Source organism: Bos indicus, chromosome 5 (assembly GCF_029378745.1).
Source record: "Bos indicus isolate NIAB-ARS_2022 breed Sahiwal x Tharparkar chromosome 5, NIAB-ARS_B.indTharparkar_mat_pri_1.0, whole genome shotgun sequence".
NCBI classification, from domain to species: domain Eukaryota; kingdom Metazoa; phylum Chordata; class Mammalia; order Artiodactyla; family Bovidae; genus Bos; species Bos indicus.
This window is the reverse complement of record NC_091764.1, coordinates 22681801-22704386: the sequence shown is the minus strand read 5'-3', so window position 1 is coordinate 22704386 and position 22586 is coordinate 22681801. Positions and strand designations below refer to the sequence as shown.

Here is a 22586-nt window from a genome sequence, read left to right as displayed (position 1 = left end):
GAGGCAAGAGTATACAATAGAGAAAACATAGTCTGTTCAGCAAATGGTGTTGGGGAAGCTGGACAGCTACATGTAAATCAATGAGGTTAGCACACTCCCTTACACCCTACACAAAAATAAACTTGAAATGGCTTAATGACTTAAATATAAGGAAAAAAAAAAAGTAAATATAAGACAGGACACCATAAAAATCCTAAAAGGGAACATAGGAAAAACATTCTTTGATATAAACTGTAACAATGTTTTCTTAGGTCAAGTCTCCCAAAGCAACAGAAATAAAAACAAAAATAAACCAATGGGACCTTATCAAACTTACAAGCTTTGATAACCAACAAGGTCCTACTGTGCAGCATAGGACACTATATTCAATATCTCATAATAAATTATAATAGAAAAGAATATGAAAAAGTATTATATATATGTAAAACTGAATCACTTTGCTGCACACCAGAAATACAACATTGTAAGTTAACTATATATAATAAGCAAACAGTAAATTTACACATAAATCTTATAATTTATAAAATTATATTGATATAATTTATACATAAATCATTACAAATCCAATGTGTTCAGGGGAAGAGTGAAATGGATTGAGGGGCCCAAATAAAACCTTGTTCTCCTCATTAACCTGTCTTGGTGGGATGCGACCACGGTCTTGGACACCCATGATTCTTGGGAACTTGGGAAATCTACTTACGTCCTCATCTGTGAAGTGTGGATAACAAGAGTTGCCTTAACCGGGTGATGAGAGGTTTTAAGGAGACAATCCACACAGTGCTGACAACAATGCCTGACATGTCTTGAATATTCAGTCTGCAGTAGATAGATTCGTCAGCAGCTGCTAATCGAGCAAAGACTAGCAGAGAGACCTGGTACCAATTCCCAGGGTCTTGTTTTCTGACTTTTTCTAGCTGTGTTGGAGTGTCTTTTTTTGGGTGTCTTCGTTACACTGTGTGGGCTTTCTCCAGTTGCGGCAAGCAGGGGCTAGTCTCTAGTTGCTGGGCATGGGCTTCTCATTGGGGTGGCTTCTCTTGTGGAGCATGGGCTCCAGGGAGCTTGGGCTTAGTTGCCCTCTGGCATGTGGGCTTAGCTGCCCTGTGGCATGTGGGATCTTCCCAGTTCAGGGATCAAACCTATGTCCCCGGCATTGGCAGGCAGATTCTTAACCACTAGACCACTATGGAAGTTCCCCAGTGTCTTCTCTGCATCACTTTGACTGACTGAAAAAGTGAGGGAAATTCTACTCTTGTCAATGCCCATAAAGATAATGTACAGATATTTACAAAAACCAGCCCCACATGGTGTAGAGAGTAAATTCACCCCAGTGCAACCAGAGCCCAATTCCAGGCAGTCCATAAAATGACAAAGATGTTAAGTGAAAGTGTGTTAGCTGCTCAATTCTGTCTGACTCTGTGACCCCATGGACTGTAGCCCACCAGGCTCCTCTCTCCATGGAATTCTCCAGGCAAGAATACTGGAGTGAGTGGCCATTCCCTTGGGATTCCCAAGGGATCTTCCTGACCCAGGGAATGAACCTGGGTCTCCTGCACTGCAGGCAGATTCTTTATTGTCTGAGCCACCAGGGAAGCCCACAGAGATGTTAAGTTTTCCAACAACATTTACGTCAAAGCCTAGGAGAACCGAGGAGCCTGGTAGGCTACGGTCCACGGGGTCGCAGAGAGTCGGACACGACTGAGCAACTTCACTTTCACTTTCCTGCCCTGAACAAACTTTAAGCAAGTTGCTAAATTCTTCTAAGCTCCTGAAAAATGAGGATAACATCAAATCCTACAGGGTTTATTGTGCAGACAGAGAAATCAGAGATGATTAGCATGCAGCATAGTGCCCAGCCATAGGCAAAGCTTGCGAACTAGTCACTTTTAGTATTATCATTTTTGTATTTGTATCATTATTATTGTATGTATAATCATTATATATTATTATTATTAATTATCTGTGATGAAGTTTTGTTCTGTGCTCTGGGGCTGTGGAAGGCAGATTTACCTCCAAGCCCTCCCAAAGCCTCTCCCTGACCCTTCAACCTTTGTTTCATGATGCTAAGCGTTCCTTTGCAACAGGAAGTAGCCCTGAGGAGTTGTAAATAGCCCTGGGCGTAAAGTGCATTGGAGTATTTTGCCTGAAGACCTTTATCCAGGTTCTTTTATTGCCACCTATTGGTCATGTGATCTTACAAAGGTCACACAACCTTTCTGAGTCTCAGGGACATGTGGGGACACAATGTAATCAACTTCATAGATCTGTGGTAAGATTTAAAAGAGAAAGTTTGAGAAAGTGCTTGGCAGAGCATGATGCTTATAAAAGTATTACATGTTATCATTATATCAGTGCATCCTCCATTTTTTTTCCTAAATATCTTTGGATGCTATATATACCTCATACATGTAAACTTCTGTGTCACAATTGTTAAGGGATTTTCCACAGTTATTTGAAAATGGTGTCTGAACCTTGTGCTAGCTTGGGAGGGAGAGGAATGAACCTGGATTCTCCCCAGTCTGGGGAGGAGTCTGGAAGACTCTGCCAAGGAGTCTCAGGCAAGGAGTCTCATCCAACAGCTTCCAGAGACAAATTTTGCAACAAGATTATTCATGAAATCTAACAAGCTTTCAGGTTTTGGTTTGAGTACCAAAGAAAACACCGAAAGGCTAAAGCTACTAAAATAGGGCCATGGCTCTTCCCAACATCGTTCATGCCACGCCCAGGTTTCCTGGCACATTCTGGCCATGGCAAAGATGCTCTGATTCACAGCTGAAAGTTACTGGTTGCTCTGTGTGGTGGCTGTTCCTCCTACGGCTCTGAGGTGATGCTCTGGTAGGTGCTTCTTGTAGCTGCATGGGTTTCTGGAAAGGCACGGACCATTTTCTTGGGTCATAAAAAGAGCTGTGGCATAATACTGAAAGGTACATTTCAGACTAAAGATATGTCAAAATAAAACCCTCAAAAAACCAGCGGGGGCAGGGGAGTGGGTGGTGGTCAAAGGAAGTAGAGAAGTCTAGGAAAATTTTTTCCAGTTTTGCTTATTTGCAAACACTGAAGTTCCCGAGCACAAATCTCCTGTTCTGAAATGGGTGAATTTAACTCAGATGACCGTTATATCTACTACTGTGGGCAAGAATCCCTTAAAAGAAATGGAATAGCCATCACAGTCAACAAGAGAGTCCAAAATGCAGTACTTGGATGCAATCTCAAAAATGACAGAATGATTTCTGTTCGTTTCCAAGCCAAACCATTCAGTGTCACAGTAATCCAAGTCTATGCCCTGACCAGTAATGCTGAAAAGCTGAAGTTGAATGGTTCTGTGAAGACCTACAAGACCTTCCAGAACTAACACCCAAAAAAGATGTCTTCTTCATTATAGGGGACTGGAATGCAAAAGTAGGGTCAAGAAACACTTGGAGTAACAGGCAAATTTGGCCTTGGAGTACAAAATGAAGCAGTTCAAAGGCTAACAGAGTTTTGCCAAGAGAACACACTGGTCATAGCAAACATCCTCTTCCAACAACACAAGAGAAGATTCTACACATGGACATCACCAATGGTCAATACCGAAATCTGATTATATTCTTTGCAGCCAAAGATGGAGAAGCTCTATACAGTCAGCAAAAACAAGACTAGGAGCTGACTGTGACTCAGATCACGAACTCCTTACTGCCAAATTCAGACTTAAATTGAAGAAAGTAGGGAAAACCACTAGACCATTCAGGTATGACCTAAATCAAATCCCTTACGATTATACAGTAGAAGTGACAAATAAATTCAAGTGATTAGATCTGATAGACAGAGTGCCTGAAGAACTATGGACAAAGGTTCGTGACACTGTACAGGAGGCAGGGATCAAGACCATCCCCAAAGGCAAAATGGTTGTCTGATGAGGCCTTACAAATAGCTGAGAAAAGAAGAGAAGCTAAAGGCAAAAGAGAAATGGAAAGATATACCCATTTGAATGCAGAGTTCTAAAGAATAGGAGAGATAAGAAAGCCTTCCTAAGTGATCAATGCAAAGAAATAGAGGAAAACAACAGAATGGGAACTAGAGATCTCTTCAAGAAAATTAGAGATACCAAGGGAACATCTCATGCAAAGATGGACACTTTAAAGGACAGAAATAGTTTGGACCTAACAGAAGCAGAAGAGATTAAGAAGAGGTGGCAAGAATACACAGAAGAACTGTACAAAAAAGATCTTCACGACCCAGATAATCACAATCGTGTGATCACTCACCTAGAGCCAGACATCCTGGAATGTGAAGTCAAGTGGGCCTTAGGAAGCATCACTACAAACAAAGCTAGAGGAGGTGATGGAATTCCAGTTGAGCTATTTCAAATCCTAAAAGATGATGCTGTGAAAGTGCTGCACTCAATATGCCAACAAATTTGGAAAACTGAGCAGTGGCCACAGCACTGGAAAAGGTCAGTTTTCATTCCAATCCCAAGAAAGGCAATGCCAAAGAATGCTCAAACTACCACACAACTGCACTCATCTCACACGCTAGTAAAGTAATGCTCAAAATTCTCCAAGCCAGGCTTCAACAGTACATGAACCATGAACTTCCAGATGTTCAAGTTGGATTTAGAAAAGGCAGAGGGACCAGAGATCAAGTTGTCAACATCCATTGGATCATCGAAAAAGCGAGAGAGTTCCAGAAAACCATCTCCTGCTTCATTGACTATGCCAAAGCCTTTCACTGTGTGGATCACAATAAACTGTTGACAATTCTGAAAGAGATGGGAATACCAGACCACCTGACCTGCCTCTTGAGAAACCTATATGCAGGTCAGGAAGCAACAGTTAGAACTGGACATGGAACAACAGACTGGTTCCAAATCAGAGCAGTACGTCAAGGCTGTATATTGTCACCCTGCTTATTTAACTTATATGCTGAGCACATCATATGAAATGCCAAGCTGGATGAAGCACAAGCTGGAATGAAGATTGCCAGGAGAAATATCAATAACCTCAGATATGCAGATGACACCACCCTAATGGCAGAAAGCGAAGAAGAACTAAAAAGCCTTTTGATATAAGTGAAAGTTGACAGTGAAAAAAGTTGGCTTAAAGCTCAACATTCAGAAAACAAAGATCATGGCATCTGGTCCTATCACTTCATGGCAAATGCATGGGGAAACAGTGGAAACAGTGACAGACTTTATTTTGGGGGGCTCCAAGATCACTGCAGATGATGACTGCAGCCATGAAATTAAAAGACGCTTGCTCTTTGGAAAAAAAGTTATGACTAACCTAGATAGCATATTAAAAAGCAAAGACATTACTTTGTTAACAAAGGTCCGTCTAGTCAAGGCTGTGGTTTTACCGGTGGTCATGTATGGATGTGAGAGTTGGACTATAAAGCAAGCTGACTGCTGAAGAATTGATGCTTTTAACTGTGGTGTTGGAGAAGACTCTTGAGAGTCCCTTGGACTGCAAGGAGATCCAACCAGTCCATCTGAAAGGAAATCAGTCCAGAATATTCATTGGAAGGACTGATGCTACAGCTGAAACTCCAGTACTTTGGCCACCTGATGCAAAGAACTGATTCACTGGAAAAGACCCTGATGCTGGGAGAGATTGAAGGCGGGAGAAGGGGCCGACAGAGGATGAGATGGTTGGATGGCACCACTGACGTGTTAGACATGAGTTTGAGTAGGCTCTGGGAGTTGGTGATGGACAGGGAAGCCCGGCGTGCTGCAGTCCATGGGGTTGCAAAGAGTCAGACACGACTGAGCGACTGTACTGAATAACGCTTGGGACCCACAGCTGCCATGCTGGACAACTTCAGGGGCAGCATTTACGCTGGGTGCTATGATGTTCTCTAGGAGGGGTCGCTCACATAGAATACCACGGTAGTGGTACACCAAGCTTTGTGCAGTAGGACCTTGCTGGGACCAAATCCTACAAGAGCCAGACGTGTATCACAAATAAAGCCTCAATCCTTATTATAGTTTTCTCACTAATTTCTTCTAAAAACAAAACCAGTGGACAAATAAAACATTTTAAATCCCCAGTTAAAATGTCAGGAGGGACATTAGGTGATACAATGTTTCCAGATAAGCACTATTTAAAATCCTAATGCTGAAGTGGATTATGTGTTCCTAAGGAAAGTAGGTTTGTAGTTAAAATGTATGCCTGATCATTTATTTTCCTCCCGTTCCATTTAATTTGGGTCTATCTAATAAATAGAACTATCTAATAAATAGTTCCTAGTATCTGTTATATCCAAAGAGTCTCAGGAAAAATATAAAAGAAAAAGGTACTTTACTTTTAAATAAATTCCAAAGTCATGTCTCTGCTTCAGGCTCTCAAGATAAAAGACAGCGGCTGAGTAGTTCAGGCAGTAGGTCTGGTGGCTCTGACACAGGCTCCCTCGGAAATACTGCAAGGGGAGAAGGGCACGAGAGAGTGAAAGCATGCAAAAGCAGAGAGACCTGCTCTCCACTTTTATCAGTAACCAAAGTGGGGAAAGTTGGGGACACACCATTATCAATCATGTGTGCATGGAGAGAAGCAGGTGATCGTCAAAATAAACACTATTAAGCAATGGTACCCCCAAAATAAACCATTAACTCCTCAACTGGGAAGCTTGATGCTGGAGCTGAAGCTCCAATACTCTGGCCAGCTGATGCACAGAGCCAACTCACTGGAAAAGACCCTGATGCTGGGAAAGATTGAGGGCAGGAGGAAAGGGGGTGACAGAGGATGAGATGGTTGGAAGGCATCACCGATTCAATGGACATGAGTTAGAGCAAACTCAGAAGATAGTGAAGGACAGGGAAGCCTGGTGTGCTGCAGTTCGTGGGGTCGCAAAGAGTTGGACACAACTTAGTGGCTGAACAACAACTCCTCAATAAACTGCCTTTTTTTGCCTATATTTTAAAAAAAAATTCTATTTGGGACATGTTGATTTAATTCACCCTTTACTTGCACTTATGCTTTGTTGAGGCCTACACAGGCCGCGTGGTACCTGGTAACAGACACTGCCTAAGCCTGTGTTCACAGTATGTGATTAAAGTAACAACATCTAACTTTTCATCAGATCTTCTGCAAAAATATCCACAAACTGGATTCTCCTGCCAGCCTCTAAAAAACAAATCTGGGGCACCTCATTAAGTGTGCTGTTTCATAGCAAGCATTTTATGTACTTGTTTTACCTAATCTACACTTGCCTTTCCCTTTCTTCACTATTCTTATGCAATGTCTTAAACTTGCTATAATGACTGCACATTCTTAAGTCGTATCAAATTTATATTAGAATAAGGCAGGTGGCCAGTGTGCAAGCACACACATTCACATTATCTAAATTACCACTGAGGGTAGGCCTGGCCATGGGACTTTCTGAGGCTGATGAACGTGAACAGATATGCCAGAAACTTGAAGAGTCAGTGAGCGTTCTGCCTCAGTCTTTTCTGTCTTTGCCCTGGAGGGGCGGGGGTGACATTCCAGGCGGTGGCTGCTCATTCAGCAGGGGTCCCAGAGTGAAAACAGTGACAGAGCAGAACATGGTGTGATGGAGATGTGAACCAAGCCACTAAGAGCTGGAGTTTCTTTCCGTGGCACAACTGAGTTAACCTGACGCAGGCCTTTTTAAATTTAGGAAAAACTTTTGCAGCCCACCTTTGCACATCTGTAACATATCAGGACGCATTCATATATGGCTATCATTACAGACTTTCAGTGAAGAGTCCATGCTTCACTAGGCTGTGAGGACACGTATGCTATGGTCGGAACAGCTGTGTCCCCCTCCAACTCATGTGTTGAGTCCTAACCCCCAAGGTGATGGTATTGGAGGAGGTGGACCCTTCCGGAGACGATGAGGTCCCAAAGGAGAAGCCTCCAGGAATGAAATGAATGCCCTTACAAGAGAGACTCTGGCGAGCTCTCCGGCCCTCTCTGCTATGTGAAGAATACAATGAGAAGTCTGTGACCAGAAGAGGGCCCTCACATGACCCGGCTGCCACCCTGCTATTGGATGTCCACCCTCTAAAACGGTGAGACGTCGATTTCTGTGGTTTACAACCTGCCCAGTTTGTGGCACTTTGTTACACAGCCTGGGCAGACTAAGACAGACTACTTACGTGTTTTGATGAAAAGTTGTTATTTCTTCAGACTATTCACTAAAAACTGAATTAAAAACTATTTTTAGGGGGCCAGGTCTTGTTGCTAACGTCAGCCTTCAGATGAATACTCCCAGATATGTCTGCCACAGCATTTATGTCCCAAGAGAGAGCCGCAACTACCCCTCACCCTTGGAAATTCTCCCAGACCAGCAGAGGAATGATGTACTTGGATCTATAATGGGGGTTGATGCTCTTTTGTGCTTCTTCCCATCACCATTAGAGGATGATGGCCAGGTTAGTCCAAGGAGATGGACCAGGTTAATCCAAGGAGCCAAGTGGAGAGAGCCTGCCAGTTGTCCTAGCCCTTGACAGAGTACAGAAATTATCAAGAAAACCAAGGGGACTTCAAACCCTGAACCAACACACATCCAAACAATCATGCTCATTATCTGACTTACTAAGGGCTCTGCCCTTTAACAAAAATAAAAAATGTGTAGCATGCAGTGGTCCTAAAAAAAATAATCTCTGACTCTAAAGGAATTGGGAGATCCTGAGATTTTAGCTGATTTCCAACACTTTACATTCGTTCTCCTGTTTTTCAAAGCTTTTCTTATTCTAATCTGCTTTCAAAGTTCATTGAAGGATCGCCCCAGTTTATGCCTAGTTTTCTGCTTGTTTTGCCTTCCTAAATAGTCCTTGTTCATATCTCACCTCAAGCATCATTGCCTCAGGAAGAATTTCCTAGCTGTAACGACCTCACCATCTGCCCCAAACTAGAAGTTTCCTTGCATAATTTCTATGTATCTTTTTTCCCCAGCACTAATCTCAATTTTACTATATAAACATTGGTGTCATTAGTCGATTAATTTCTTTCCCACTAGAATGAAAACTCCCCCAAAGTAAGGGGTGTGTCTAATTCTGCACATTATCATGTACAGGTTATCAGCCCCACATGTAAGTGCTTCATAATGCACATTACTTTTTGCTTTTCAATTTTGATACTTGCCCTTTGCAAGAACATTAAACATAAACCTGAGTATAATTTTTACAAGTCAATACATCTTAATCTATATTTTAAAAAATGGATTAAATGGATTATAACAACCTGCTGCTGCTGCTGCTGCTAAGTCACTTCAGTCGTGTCCGACTCTGTGCAACCCCATAGACGGCAGCCCACCAGGCTCCGCCGTCCCTGGGATTCTCCAGGCAAGAACACTGGAGTGGGCTGCCATTTCCTTCTCCAATGCATGAAAGTGAAAAGTGAAAGTGAAGTCGCTCAGTCGTGTCCGACTCTCAGCGACCCCACGGACTGCAGCCCACCAGGCTCCCCCGTCCCTGGGATTCTCCAGGCAAGAACACTGGAGTGGGTTGCCATTTCCTCCTCCAATGCATGAAAGTGAAAAGTGAAACTGAAGTCGCTCAGTCGTGTCCGACTCTCAGCGACCCCACGGACTGCAGCCCACCAGGCTCCCCCGTCCCTGGGATTCTCCAGGCAAGAACACTGGAGTGGGCTGCCATTTCCTTCTCCAATGCATGAAAGTGAAAAGTGAAAGTGAAGTCGCTCAGTCATGTCTGACTCCTAGCGACCCCATGGACTGCAGCCTACCAGGCTCCTCAGTCCATGGGATTTTCCAGGCAAGAGTACTGGAGTGGGGTGCCATAGATAGAAACAGGATTAAAAAGCTCAAAGTAGGGGAGAAAGTTCAAATTATCTACTCAAGATAAAAAATAGCATTTATCAGACCAGGGGTACAAGTCTTCCTCCTTCCTCCTCCTTGAATACACAGGAGTCTTATTAAGGGTGCTGATGGATTTGAAGGTTTATTTTATTCCTTTCAGAAAGCCTGGCACTTTAGTTAGAATAACTACTGAACCATGTAATTAGCCTGCACAAACTATTGCTGTGAATATTGCTTTAAATTGAAGTCATTTGAAAAACAGACTTGGAAATGGCTTTTCCATGCATGCAGATTTTGTATTAATAAAGCTCACACAGGAGAGATAACAATGGAAAAACAGAATCTGAGACTTATTTTTGAAAATGTTGATTGGTGGAGAAAGGGATGTTTCCCTTGTGGGAGGGTGTTGGCAGAACTTTCCCAGAAATAATGATGATGATGGTTGAGAAAATATAAACAACCATCCTGAGAGGTGGGTGAATTTATTACACAGAAGCTGAGATATCCCAAAGAGGATTTTACCTTTGTGAGCACAGAAATAAAATCCAACGATGGTGAAGTCTCACAAATGTCAATGTAGTCCTTGAAGATACGGAAAAGACTGTTCACAAAACCAAAGCTTGTCTAGGGCCAGGGAGAAAGGAAAACAGAGGTAAGGGGTGGGTAAGAAATAAATATCCGGTGAACTTCAAATTTTGTTCCTACAGATGCCTCCTACTTCCAATTTATCTCCCTGGCAAAATTTAAAGATTTATTTTCCTCTACTCTCTAATATATTTTCTTATAAATGAATTCCTGTACTATCTCTCTTCTCCTCCTTTTTAGAGGAAAGATAGCTTTTATTTATAATATATGTGATAAAGAACATTCATTTGAGACTAATCATTTATGATGATGGGGCACTTAGGAACATGTTTTTCTCTTTCTTTGTATTCAACATTATTTATTGAGGAAACTCATGTACCCAACATTACTTATTCAGTCCTTCTATGCACGAGGCACTGAGGTCTTCTGGATAAAGCAGTAAACAAGATGTGTTCCTGAGTATACACTAGAAGGTATGTACTTCTAGAAGGGGTTCCATAACTTGTACTCTAGAAAAAACATGGAACATTTCCTGAATTTGTGTGCCATTCTTGCACAAAATCCATGCTGATCTTTGTCTCATTCCAATTTTAGTACACGTGATGAACTGAGCATTATGATTATTTTCTTAAATAACCACAGAAGAATTGAAATGTTACTGAAGGCTAACTGATGGCTGCAATCTATTGGAAAGATTTCCTTCTTATTAACCTGAACTCCCGACCGTAAGACTATATGGAGAAGGAATATGGAAGAAACAATATTCCATACACCAACATGGAATACAAACCACAAAAAGAGACAAGCATAAATTTTCACAGTCCTCTGGTGATTTTTAAAACATGGCTACTGGAATCTTTCTACTTTGGCTCACCTGACTTAGCTCCTCCAGGTTTGCAAAAAGTCTCCATAAATCCACATCCAGGAGATATTCATGAGTCTGTAGATATTTTAATGTATTCATGAAGATCTTAAAGAAATAAAACACACATCACTTTTTGCTTTTCAATTTTGATATTTGCCCTTTGCAAGAACATTAAACATAAACCTCCTGAGTATAATTTTACAAAACAACTTAGAGATCAGTATTTTCAATGGTTAGGAATTGTGCTAAACACAAATGATGACATTTAAGCTCCATAGAACATATGGGAAATGTGCTCTTCTGTATGAAGTAGTCGTTGCTGTGAGAGCCCCACCAATATTCCTGTAGAACATAATTTGTTCAAGCAGGCTTTCTCTCTTCCCAGTGCCAGAGAAATCTCCAAGGTTCTCTTCTTGCCAGCAGTACTTACTTGAGACTAAAACAACATTCATTCTCAGTTTTTATTTATTCCTTTCTCTACAAAAGACTTAAATGTCCTTTACTTTCAGGAAATTGAAAAGAGAACTAATGAGTGAATATCTGATAACTTGTAAGATGTTTAGATTTTTATAGAGCCATTAAATATTGATGAAACATTAAGAGAGGCTTTATGTTACTGTTACTTGATGTTTTCCTACAATAGGAAAACTACAGCAAGTCAAGAAAAAAACTACAATCCTCACAGATAACCTGTCCCTCATTCAATAAACTAAAGAGAGATCAATGTATTGAAATAGGAACACTCTGTATCAATAAGATGAAGCATTCGGAGGGACCAAATAAGTTAGGAATTACAGGTATGAAAAGCTTGGGCTTTAGATCACCAATGTTTTCCAATTCCTATTTCTATATTACTTAATCAATGCAGTAAACGGTTCTTGAACTTGCATCAGAATCATTTAGAGGCCCTGTTAAACCAGAGATTAGCAGGCCCTACCCCAAGCCTTTCTGATTGGGTAGGTCTCTGATGAGATATGAGAATATGGATTTCTAACAAGTTCCCAAGTGATTCTGATGCTGCTGGTTCAGGGACTACACTTTGAGAACCACTGATTTAGAGCTTCCCGCAATCTAGGCAGCACCCGTTGTCTGGAAGTCTGTCTATATCTAAGCATTTAAAACACATAGCGGTAAGAAACAGAAACCATGACTTCAGATAAATTGGAGACATTTAGAAGAAATCATCTTTGTGCTATAAGATTCTTTAACTGTTTACAATAGCCAAGACATGGAAGCAACCTAGATGTCCATCGGCAGATGAATGGATAAGAAAGCTGTGATACATATACACAATGGAATATTACTCAGCTATTAAAAAGAATGCCTTTGAATCAGTTCTAATGAGGTGGATGAAACTGGAGCCTATTATACATAGCGAAATAAGTCAGAAAGAAAAACACCAATACAGTATATTAACGCATATATATGGAATTTAGAAAGATGGTAACGATGACCCTATATGCGAGACAGCAACAGAGACACAGATGTAAAGAACAGACTTTTGGACTCTGTGGGAGAAGGCGAGGGTGGGATGATTTGAGAGAATAGCATTGAAACATGTATTTTATCATATGTGAAACAGATCGCCAGTCCAGGTTTGATGCATGAGACAGCGTGCTCAGGGCTGCTGCACTGGGATGATCCTGAGGGATGGATGGGGAGGGAGGGTCAGGGCGGAACACATGTACACCCATGGCTGATTCATGTTAATGTATGGCAAAAACCACCACAATATTGTAAAGTAATTAGCCTCCAATTAAAATAAACTAAAAAAAAATTCTTTGCTTTATAGAATTTTTTGCCATTTAAGAAAAATATTGAGTCTTTCAGTGAATTTGAGTTACAAAATTCCAATTTACAAGCAACTTTGGGAAATTTATATTGATTGTGTAAAGGGAGGTACTCATATACTCTAAACACCAGGGAGGGGGGTTGAAAATAAACACTAATTGAGCTTCTTTTCAACAGAAAATGCTAATTTAAAAAGCTTATGTAGTTGACAGTGGGACAGAAGTTCCGTTTTGTTTATTAGGGCAAAGGAAGGCAGTGGAGCTCATGAGGTGAGTGCTCTGCAGTGAACATCTACTGGTTCCCACTCAGCCCCAGTGCTCCCCCTAACATTATCCCAGTTGTCACCTCAGTGTCTGCCCTTCCTCATTCCTTGAATGTGATCCCTTAAGACAATGAGCACCCTCCTTCCTTAACACGGTAGCTGGTTCAACAGTGTGCATGTGACTCAGACCAGTGCAAACTGAACGAAAATCAAGACTCTGGCTATGAATGTTAAGAAAATAGATTTCTGTCTCTTTCTTTCCCTCCCTCCCCTTTCTATTTCTTACTCTCTCCAGAGCCTCCAGGACAACAGCCACTCTGTGACTATAACAGAAGCTGGCCATAGGATGAAGCTCAGACCATGGAAGGCAGGCATGAGAGACGAAAAGAAATTCTGTCCTTGATTTTGAGCCCCTTGATCAAACCAACCTTGTATTCTCTCTCACCTCTGGGCTTTATGGTTACATGGGTCAATAATATACAGTCTTAGTTAACTAGTTTTCTATATCCTAACCGAAACAATCTCCAAGTTTCAACTTTCTAAGTGTCTTTCCTATTTACATTTTGCTGGTAAAGTACTTGGCAACGACTGACACAATAAACATTACAGTAAATAACTAACATTTGTATAGCACTTGAGAGATTTCTGGTCATCAGAATGATCATATCTTATGGTATTGTTATCCCTTTTGTAGCTTAGAGCAGGAATGACAAAAGACATGCTGTGGGATAAATCAGGTCTGCTGCCCATTTTTGTAAATAAGATATTATTTTAACACAGCCACATACATTTCTTTACAAATTATTTATAGCTTCTTTTGTACTGCAACGCAAGAGCTGAGTAGTTGCAATAAAGACCACATGGTTGGCAAAGCCCAAAATATTTACTATCTGGACCTTGACAGAAAGAATCTTCTGTTTTATGAAATGGAAGACTAGACTTTAAGTTCACAAGGCAAGTCAGAGGCAGACCAGGACTTGAACTCATGTCTCCCAACACAGTGCCTTTCCCTGGGTATGAGAGATGCCAGGATTTGAAAGTGCTTATGGGCAGAGGCAACCTTGGGAGCAATGTGGTCCATCCTCCCCTGTGGTCTTAGAAGGCATTTCCTCCCTTTCTATCCCTTGCCCTGTGCTTCTTCTACAAGGAGTTCTCTGCTCAGAGCCTCCCCAGACCAGGACCAGTGCACTGTACAACTTCAGGGGCACTGTTTTCATGATAGACATCATGAACACACTGTATAATCCAAGCCCCTTGTGTTACACATGGATGGTTGTCCTGGAAATCTCTGACTGTGGCTCCATGGCAGACAAAGCGTCTGGCACTGAACATAAGGGAGTAAAAGAGCCCAAAGAGCAAGCTGACCAGAGAGGGAATGGCTGCCTTGAGGGTGGCTGTGAGCTCCCTGACCCAGAATAGTGTGCAAACACAGGGTGCGCATCAGGCAGAAGAGAGTCAGACATCACACGGACAGCTGGACCAGTTTACTGAGAAGGTCTCACCCAATCCTCAGAGTCTATGTTTAAGAAAAGAATGGAGAGAAACCAAGTTGCAGATAATCAAAGATAAATAAAATTTCCTTAGGATCCCCTGAAAGAGGGGAGCCTCCCACCTTTCTTCAGCATGGAAAAAAGAAACAAGTCCCCAAAGAACCAATGTTTTCCATCTAACAAAAATTAAAGCCAGCATTACCATCTTAAGAACTAATAAATGGTCCAAAAAATAAGTGCATTCACTCGTGAAGAGTTCCCACACAGCCTCTTGTTGCTTTCTCAAGTCTAATTGATTAGTAGGAAGTTTCTGATGCATTTCCATGACTTCATTCCAGGTCTTATCCTGTATGTGGGAGAAAAAGGGAGAACAAAACGTTTCCACCTTGATGGGTTGACCTGTTGTCCTTTCTTGGATGTGTAGTGCAACAGAAACAAGCAATCTCCCAAATCATGATTTCCCATTGCAAGCCCCAGGCACCCCTCTGGATGAAAGTGAAAAAGTGAAGTGTTAGTTGCTCAGTCCTGTCTGACCTTTTGGGATCCCATGGACTGCAATCTACCAGGTTCCTATGACCATGGAATTCTCCAACTGGAGTAAGCACACATTCCCTTCTTCAGGGAATCTTTTCAACTCAGGGATTGATCTTCCTGACCCAGGGATTGAACCCAGGTCTCCTGCATTGCAGGCAGATTTACTGTCTGCGTCACCAGGAAGCCCATCCCTCGGGGTAGAGTTACCCAAACCACAGTTCTCTCTGCACGACTTTGGGATATCAATTCCTCCCATGCATGGGATGGACATGTTATTTACAGTTTAAAAAGAATCCCAAACCCAGAACTGGGAAATCTGATCCAGGTTCCACTAGTAACACTTGCTGAAATTAACTACTGAAGAATCATGAAATGAGAGTTTAAAGAGACCATCAGGAATTGTCTTATAAAAACCAGCTTATTTGTCAAATGAGGAAATGAAGGCCTAGTGAGAAGAGCTGTAACATTTGTATAGGACTTCTTGGTCTACAAAGTACTCTCATGTCCATTACTTTATTTAAGATAAAATGACTTTCCCGAGGTTTCAATGTGCTTTACAGAGAGCAGACCTCCTTCTACCCCGGTCTGGGCTTCTCTCAGGCACTTTGCTATTCTTATGAACAATGCAATAATCTGACATCTTATAATACTGACGAAAACAAAAAAAGAAGCCACACAGAAAGCAAATCAGGAGATACCTTCAGGGTGTGGAACTCATAGTCCCTGAAGTCTGTAATCTTCAAAGAGGACAGGCAGTCTTCCAGATCAGATATATGCTTGTTCTTGTCTTTGCCCTGCTAAGAGATTGTAAAGAACAGGATTTTCAAACTTGAATTCTTTTAGTGATACGCCTCTGGTAGCTTCAGCATCTTTGTTTCACGGTCCCACATGTAGGAGATCAGGCTGCGCATTTTATCTATGAACCACTAACAGGTGAAAAGCCATTTCTGAGCCAGAGTCTGATCCACAGGAGTTCAGAATGTCAGACATGAAGGAGAAAGGCTGGTGAACATGGCTGATCCAAACCTCTCATTTTTACTAAAAAAAAAAAAAAACCCAGAGCCACAAAAGCAGAACAGCCATATAGCAATTAGATGGATTTCTGTCTAGTGTGCACCCTGCAAAAGTTAGTCCTTCACAGTCTAACTTTTCTGATGGACTTTACCATCAGAAGGGGCCTTGGAGATCTTAGTTCAACCCCTCATTTAGCAGATGACTAAATAAAGTCCAGAGTATTAAAGCAACTTCCCAATACAGTAATTCTCAGCTGGAGAATACCACGATATGCTAGAAACTCTAGTTTCCTTAGATTGGAACACCTACTTATTTTTGTTATAATTTTTATTTTAAATAATATTAGTTAAAAGAATCAGGTTCAAAGGTAATATACGGTTGCTGTAGAAAACTGAGAAACAAAACCACAAAGAAAAGCAAAGTTACCTGTAATCTCCACTGACTCCCCCCACCCCCAGGTAATTATTGAAAACATTTTTCTTATTGTATTTACAATTAATTTTTAATGGTATCACATTCATATATCCTTTTGAAACTTACTCTGTTGTGACTTTTTAATTTTTCTGCTCTTGCAACATCATGAATTACTCATTTTAAGAGTTCATTTTAGCAACTAAACCAAGAAGAAGCTATCAAATAACAATGTGAGGCTCTCCAAAGTCAACTTGGCTGCCTTTCAGATAAATGTTTATCACAAACAACATTTTAACTTGCTGTATTGCTTCAGGGTGCATGATGCTGGTGGACATCATTCAACTTTAGGTAAAGGAGCCAGAGAAGGAAGGCTTATCTGCTATTGTGGGGATGTAGCTCCCTGTGTGTCGGAAAGACAACCCTATAATAATTTCAGAAAGTGCTAAAGGGCCATGGCTGAATTCTCTGCTAGGGTTATGGCACCAAAAGAAGAAACTTATTAGAGACTTATTAACTTCATAGTAGCAGAGAAATCTTGGAGCTGGTTGGGGACCTCCTACAGCAACTGGGACATGTGCCTTTTGTTGATGTCTGAAACCATAGTGACTGCATGTTGTGGAAATTAAAAATCAGCAGTCAGTTGGAAAATAAGGAAGCTGAGGCAATGGAAGATGCAGTGGACATGGGGAACGTGGGCGCCAGCCCTCTACCTTGAAGAACACTCACTGTGGCTTTCTAAGGATCTGACCAACCTCCTGACCAAAGTGCTTGGTGGATATGATAGTGAGAAAGGAAGGGACAGTCCTCTCAAAGGAAACATTAACTCTTTAGAGTTACAGACCCATCGCTGGAAGCTGTACTCCTTCCACTATGGTGGCACTGGCTTCTGGTGGAGAGGCAATGAGAAGATATTAAAGGTATTTGAGAGAACATAGAAGGTAAAGAAAATAAGTCAAGGTTAATTCTCAGGGCTTGAATTTAATAACTAAGAGGTGGGGGGACTTTCAAGATGGTGGAGGAATAAGACAGGGAGATCAACTTCCTCCCCACAAATACATCAAAAATACATCTGCATGTGGATCAACTCATATAGAATACATTCTGAATGCTGGTAGGAGATCCTTGACTTCCAAAAAGGCAAGCCAATTTTCTCAGAACGAGGTAGGGCAAAAGATAAAGATTTAAAAAAAAAAAAAAAAGGATTTTGGGACAGGGACCAGCACCCTGGGGAGGGAGACTGAAGGAGGAAAAGTTCCAACATGTTCAGAAACCCCCTCATGGGTGAGGACAAGGGGGAGTTTTGGAACCTCAGAGAGGAACAAAGCAACAGGTGGTCAGAAGGCAAAACAGAGAGAATTCACCACAGAGTTCGTTGCCAAACAGCACTTCCCAGCTGAGACGTGGCTTACACTCATGCCCACTGCTGTGAGTGGGGGCTGGGTGCTCAGGCTTCCAGGAAGAGCACCAGTGTTGACTGCTCTGAAGATATTCTGAGAAGGCTAGTATGACACAGCTGAGGCAGTCCAGGTGAAAGACTGGGCCTCTCAGAGAGGCAAGAGATTGTTGCAGCCGGGAGCCTCTGACTCCTTGCGCTGGCGGATTGCAGGAACTCACCTTCAAAAATGATACAGGTGGGATGAGCAACAGCTGTGAGTTGCCCAACCCCTGAGGGAGATACATACAGAAGAACCGTACAAAAAAGGTCTTAATGACCCAGATAACCATGATGGTGTAATCATTTCCCTACAGCCAGATATCCTTGAGTGTGAAGTCAAATGGGCCTTAGGAAGCATTACTACAAAGACAGTGGAGGTGATGGAATTTCAACTGGGCTATTTCAAATCCTAAAAGATGATGCTGTTAAAGTGCTGTGCTCAGTCTGCCACAAATTTGGGAAACTCAGCAATGGCTAAAGGACTGGAAAAGGTCACTCTTCATTCCAATCCCAAAGAAGGGCAATGCCAAAGAATGTTCAAACTACCATACAATTGCACTCATTTCACGTGTTAGTAAGGTAATGCTCAAAATCCTTCAGGCTAGACTTCAACAATATGTGAACCAAGACCTTCCAGAAGTACAACCTGGATTTAGAAAAGGCATAAGAATCAGAGATCAATTTACCAACATTTGTTGGATGGTAGAAAAAGCAAAGGAATTCCAAAAAAAAATCTACTTCTGCTTCATTGACTATGCTACAGCCTTTGCTTGTGTCGATTACAACAAAGCATGGAAAAGTCTTAGAGATGGAAATAGCAGACCATCTAATCTGCCTCCTGAGAAACTTGTATTCAGGACAGGAAGCAACAGTTAGAACTGGACATGGTTATTTAGCTTATAAGCAGAGTACATCATACAAAATGCCAGGCTGGATGAAGCTCAAGCTGGAATGAAGACTGCTGGGAGAAATATCAACAACCTCAGATATGCAGATGATACCACTCTAATGGCAGAAACTGAAGAGGAACTCAAGAACCTCTTGATGAGGGTGAAAGAGGAGAGTGAAAAACTGGCTTGAAATTCAACATTCAAAAAAACTAAAATAATGGCATCCAGTCCCATCACTTCATGGCAAATAGATGAGGAAACAATGGAAACAGTGACACACAGGGCTTGGGCTCCAAAATTACTGCAGATGGTGACTGAAACCATGAAATTAAAATATGGTTGCTCCTTGGAAGAAAAGCTATGACAAATCTAGACAGCATATTCAGAAGCAGAGACATCACTTGGCCGACACCAGTCCATACGGTCAAAGGTATGGTTTTTCTAGTACTCATATATGGATGTGAGAGCTGGACCATAAAGAAGGCTGAGCACCCAAGAACTGATGCTCTCGAACTGTGGTGTTGGAGAAGACCCTTGAGAGTCCCTTGGACAGCAAGGAGATCCAACCAGTCAATCCTACAGAAAATCAACCCTGAATATTCATTGGAAGGACTGATGCTGAAGCTCCAATACTTTGGCTACTTGATATGAAAAGCCGTCTCATTGGAAAAGACCCTGATGCTGGGAAAGATTGAGGGAAAGAAGAGAAGGGGGTGACAGAGGTTGAGATGGTTAGATGGCATTACCGACTCAATGAACATGAGTTTGAGCAAACTTTGGGAGACAGTGAAGGACAGGAAAGCCTTGTGTGCTGCAGCTAATGGGGTAGCAAAGAGTCAGACAACTTAGTGACTGAACAAGAGGTAGATATGCCTGGCCAAAGCCACCACCAACACCAGTGAGCACCAGTGGCAGAACTAGACGCAGCTGCAGATTATGATCCCAGAGTGGGGAAGGCAAGCCAACTGGCCACTGCCAAAGACAAGGAGAAGGCCTGAGGCAGGGGACAAAATACTGCTGCTGTGGTCCCAACGCTAGAGGCAGCAGCTGTCATCAGGCTGTGAGCCGGCACAGGTTACAACCCATACCTTCCTGGGAGCCTATGCAACTTAGCTCTACTGAGAGACACAAGACCTGAGGCCAATTCCTCTGGGAGAGGGCATGACCCACCTCAGACTGTGGAAACTTCCCATAGGCCTTGGCTGCAGTAGGCACTCCCCATCTGAGGCTTCCAAAGCCCTTCTTCCCAGCCCGACTGAGAAAGTGAGTCTTAATGAGCTGCTACTTCTGCCCCCTCTGGTCTAGGTGGGGAAGACACTTGAGGGTGGCCTACAAACAGAGGTGGGCCCCAAACCAAAGTGGAGCACCAGGGGCTGTGTGAATAAAAAAGAGGAGGGGAATTCACTCCTGTGGCCATAGGTGCAGCAGATTAAATCTCTGCTATTAGCCTGAGACTCTGGACTTTAGGGGCAATTGTGGATTTGGGGAGCAAGTACAGGTGAGAGTAAGGCCAGATCTGAGTCTGAGCTGATCCAACAGCATCCACGGCAGGTTCAGAGACTTTCTGAGCACTACTGGAGGACTTTCGGAGTAAGCAAAGTGTGGAGAGGGCAATGGAGGGCTCAGGAGGACATTCTTCTTACTCCACTCTCTCCTTTTGTATTGTAATGTTGTTCTTTATCATTCCTTTAATTTTTACTTTTTCCTTTTTAAAAAGCATCTTATTTTAAAATAAACTTACTTTTTTCCTATTTTTACAGTACTCTTTAGTTATAGTGCATTTCTCCCCCATTTTTGATTTTGTCTTTTTGCTAGTCTAGTTTTTAGTATTCATTCTCATTTATAGATTTCTCTATTGGCTTGACTGTTCTCTTTGTTTTTGACTCCTGTTTTTGTTCTTTTTTCTCTATTTTCTCTCTTCTCAAGTCTGTGAGTTTCTTTGGGTGTTCTTGGTTGGTGAGTGTTGCTTTCACCAACTGTCTTGGAGTTTTGTCTTCTATGTGGCCTGTGAAGTCTTGGTGCTACAGTAAGAGGTCATGCTTGAATCTCCAAGTTGGAAGACCCGAGTCCAGGACTTTGGACCACCAGAGAATCCCCAACTCCATGAGACATTATTTGGCAAGAGTTCTCCCAAAGGCCTTTATCTCAACACTAAGACCAGGTCCCACCCAAAAGCCAGTAAGCTTCAGTGCCAGATGCCTCAATGCCAACCCTTCAGCAAAACAGGAATATAACCCTGCCCGTTAGCAGACAGGCTGCCAAAAGCCACACCAAGCCCAGAGACACCCCAAACACACTGCTGGACAAAACACTGCCCTTCAGAGACAAGATTCAGTTCCATCCACCAGATCACAGGTACAAGTCCCCTCAATCAGGAAACCTTCACAAGGCACTGGTCCAATGCCACCCACTGGGGGCAGGTTTCACAAATAGGAACTATGACCTTCCAGCCTGTAGAAAGGAGATGCCAAACACAGCAAACTACACAAAATAAAAAGACAGAGAAACATGCAGCAGATGAAGGAACATGGTAAAAACCCACAAGACCAAACAAATGAAGAGGAAACAGGCAGTCTACCTGAAAAAGAATTCAGAGTAATGATAGTAAAGATGGCCCCAAATCTTGAAAATAAAATGGAGGCACAGATAAATAGAATGAAGGCATGGATCAAGAAGATATAAGAAATGTTTAACAAGGACCTTCAATGAGAAGAACAATAAGAAAGTCTTCTTAAGGGAACAATGCAAAGAAAGAGGGAAAAACAATAGAATGGGAAAGACTAGAGATCTCCTCAAGAAATTAGAGATACCAAGGGAACATTTCATGCAAAGATGGGCACAATAAAAGACAGAAATGGGACGGAACTAACAGAAGCAGAAGATATTAAGCAGAAGGGCCAAGAATACACAGAAGAACCATACAAAAAGGTCCTAATGACCCAGACAACCACGAAGGTGTGGTCACTCACTTAGAGCCAGACATCCTAGGAGAATGAAGTGAAGTAGGCTTTAGGAAGCTTTACTAGAAACAAAGTTAGTGGAGGTAACAGAATTCCAGCTGAGTTATTTCAAATGCTAAAAGATGATGCTATTAAAGTGCTACACTCAATACACCAGCAAATTTAGAAAACTCAGCAGTGGCCATAGGGCTGGAGAAGGTCAGTGTTCATTTCAATTCCAAAGAAGAACAATGTCAAAGAATGTTCAAACTACTGCACAATTGTGCTTATTTCACATGCTAGTACGATACTGGTCAAAATTCTTCAAGCTAGGCTTCAACAGTATGTGAACTGAGAACTTCCAGATATACAAGCTGGATTTAGAAAAGGCACAGGAATCAGATATCAAATTTCCAACATCCACTGGATCATAGAAAAAGGACTTTCAGAAAAACATCTCCTTCTGCTTTATTAACTATGTCACAGCCTTTGACTGTGTGTATCACAACAAACTGTGGAAAATTCTTCAAGAGATGGGAATACCAGACCACCTGACCTGCCTCCTGAGAAATCTGTATGCAGGCCAAGAAGCAATAGTTAGAACTGGACATGGAACA

The 22586-nt window shown here is 42.0% G+C and overlaps 1 protein-coding gene and 1 pseudogene across 5 annotated transcripts in view; both read right to left on the bottom strand.

Moving 5' to 3' along the window:
• The window catches only part of PLEKHG7 (pleckstrin homology and RhoGEF domain containing G7), an 88303-nt gene that overhangs the window by 28062 nt on the left and 37655 nt on the right, over positions 1–22586 (bottom strand). For 4 of the 5 annotated variants that reach the window (XM_070788565.1, XM_070788564.1, XM_019960346.2 and 1 more), the window contains 5 exons: positions 15976–16074; positions 14946–15089; positions 11210–11305; positions 10273–10374; positions 6277–6390 (listed from right to left, as the gene is read on the bottom strand). In XM_070788565.1, coding sequence (XP_070644666.1) covers positions 6277–6390; positions 10273–10374; positions 11210–11305; positions 14946–15089; positions 15976–16074 — 555 coding nt within the window. The remainder of the gene's footprint in view (positions 1–6276; positions 6391–10272; positions 10375–11209; positions 11306–14945; positions 15090–15975; positions 16075–22586) is intronic. The other variant, XM_070788566.1, reaches the window with a different exon arrangement.
• Positions 10850–10950, bottom strand: LOC139183336 (U6 spliceosomal RNA; annotated as a pseudogene).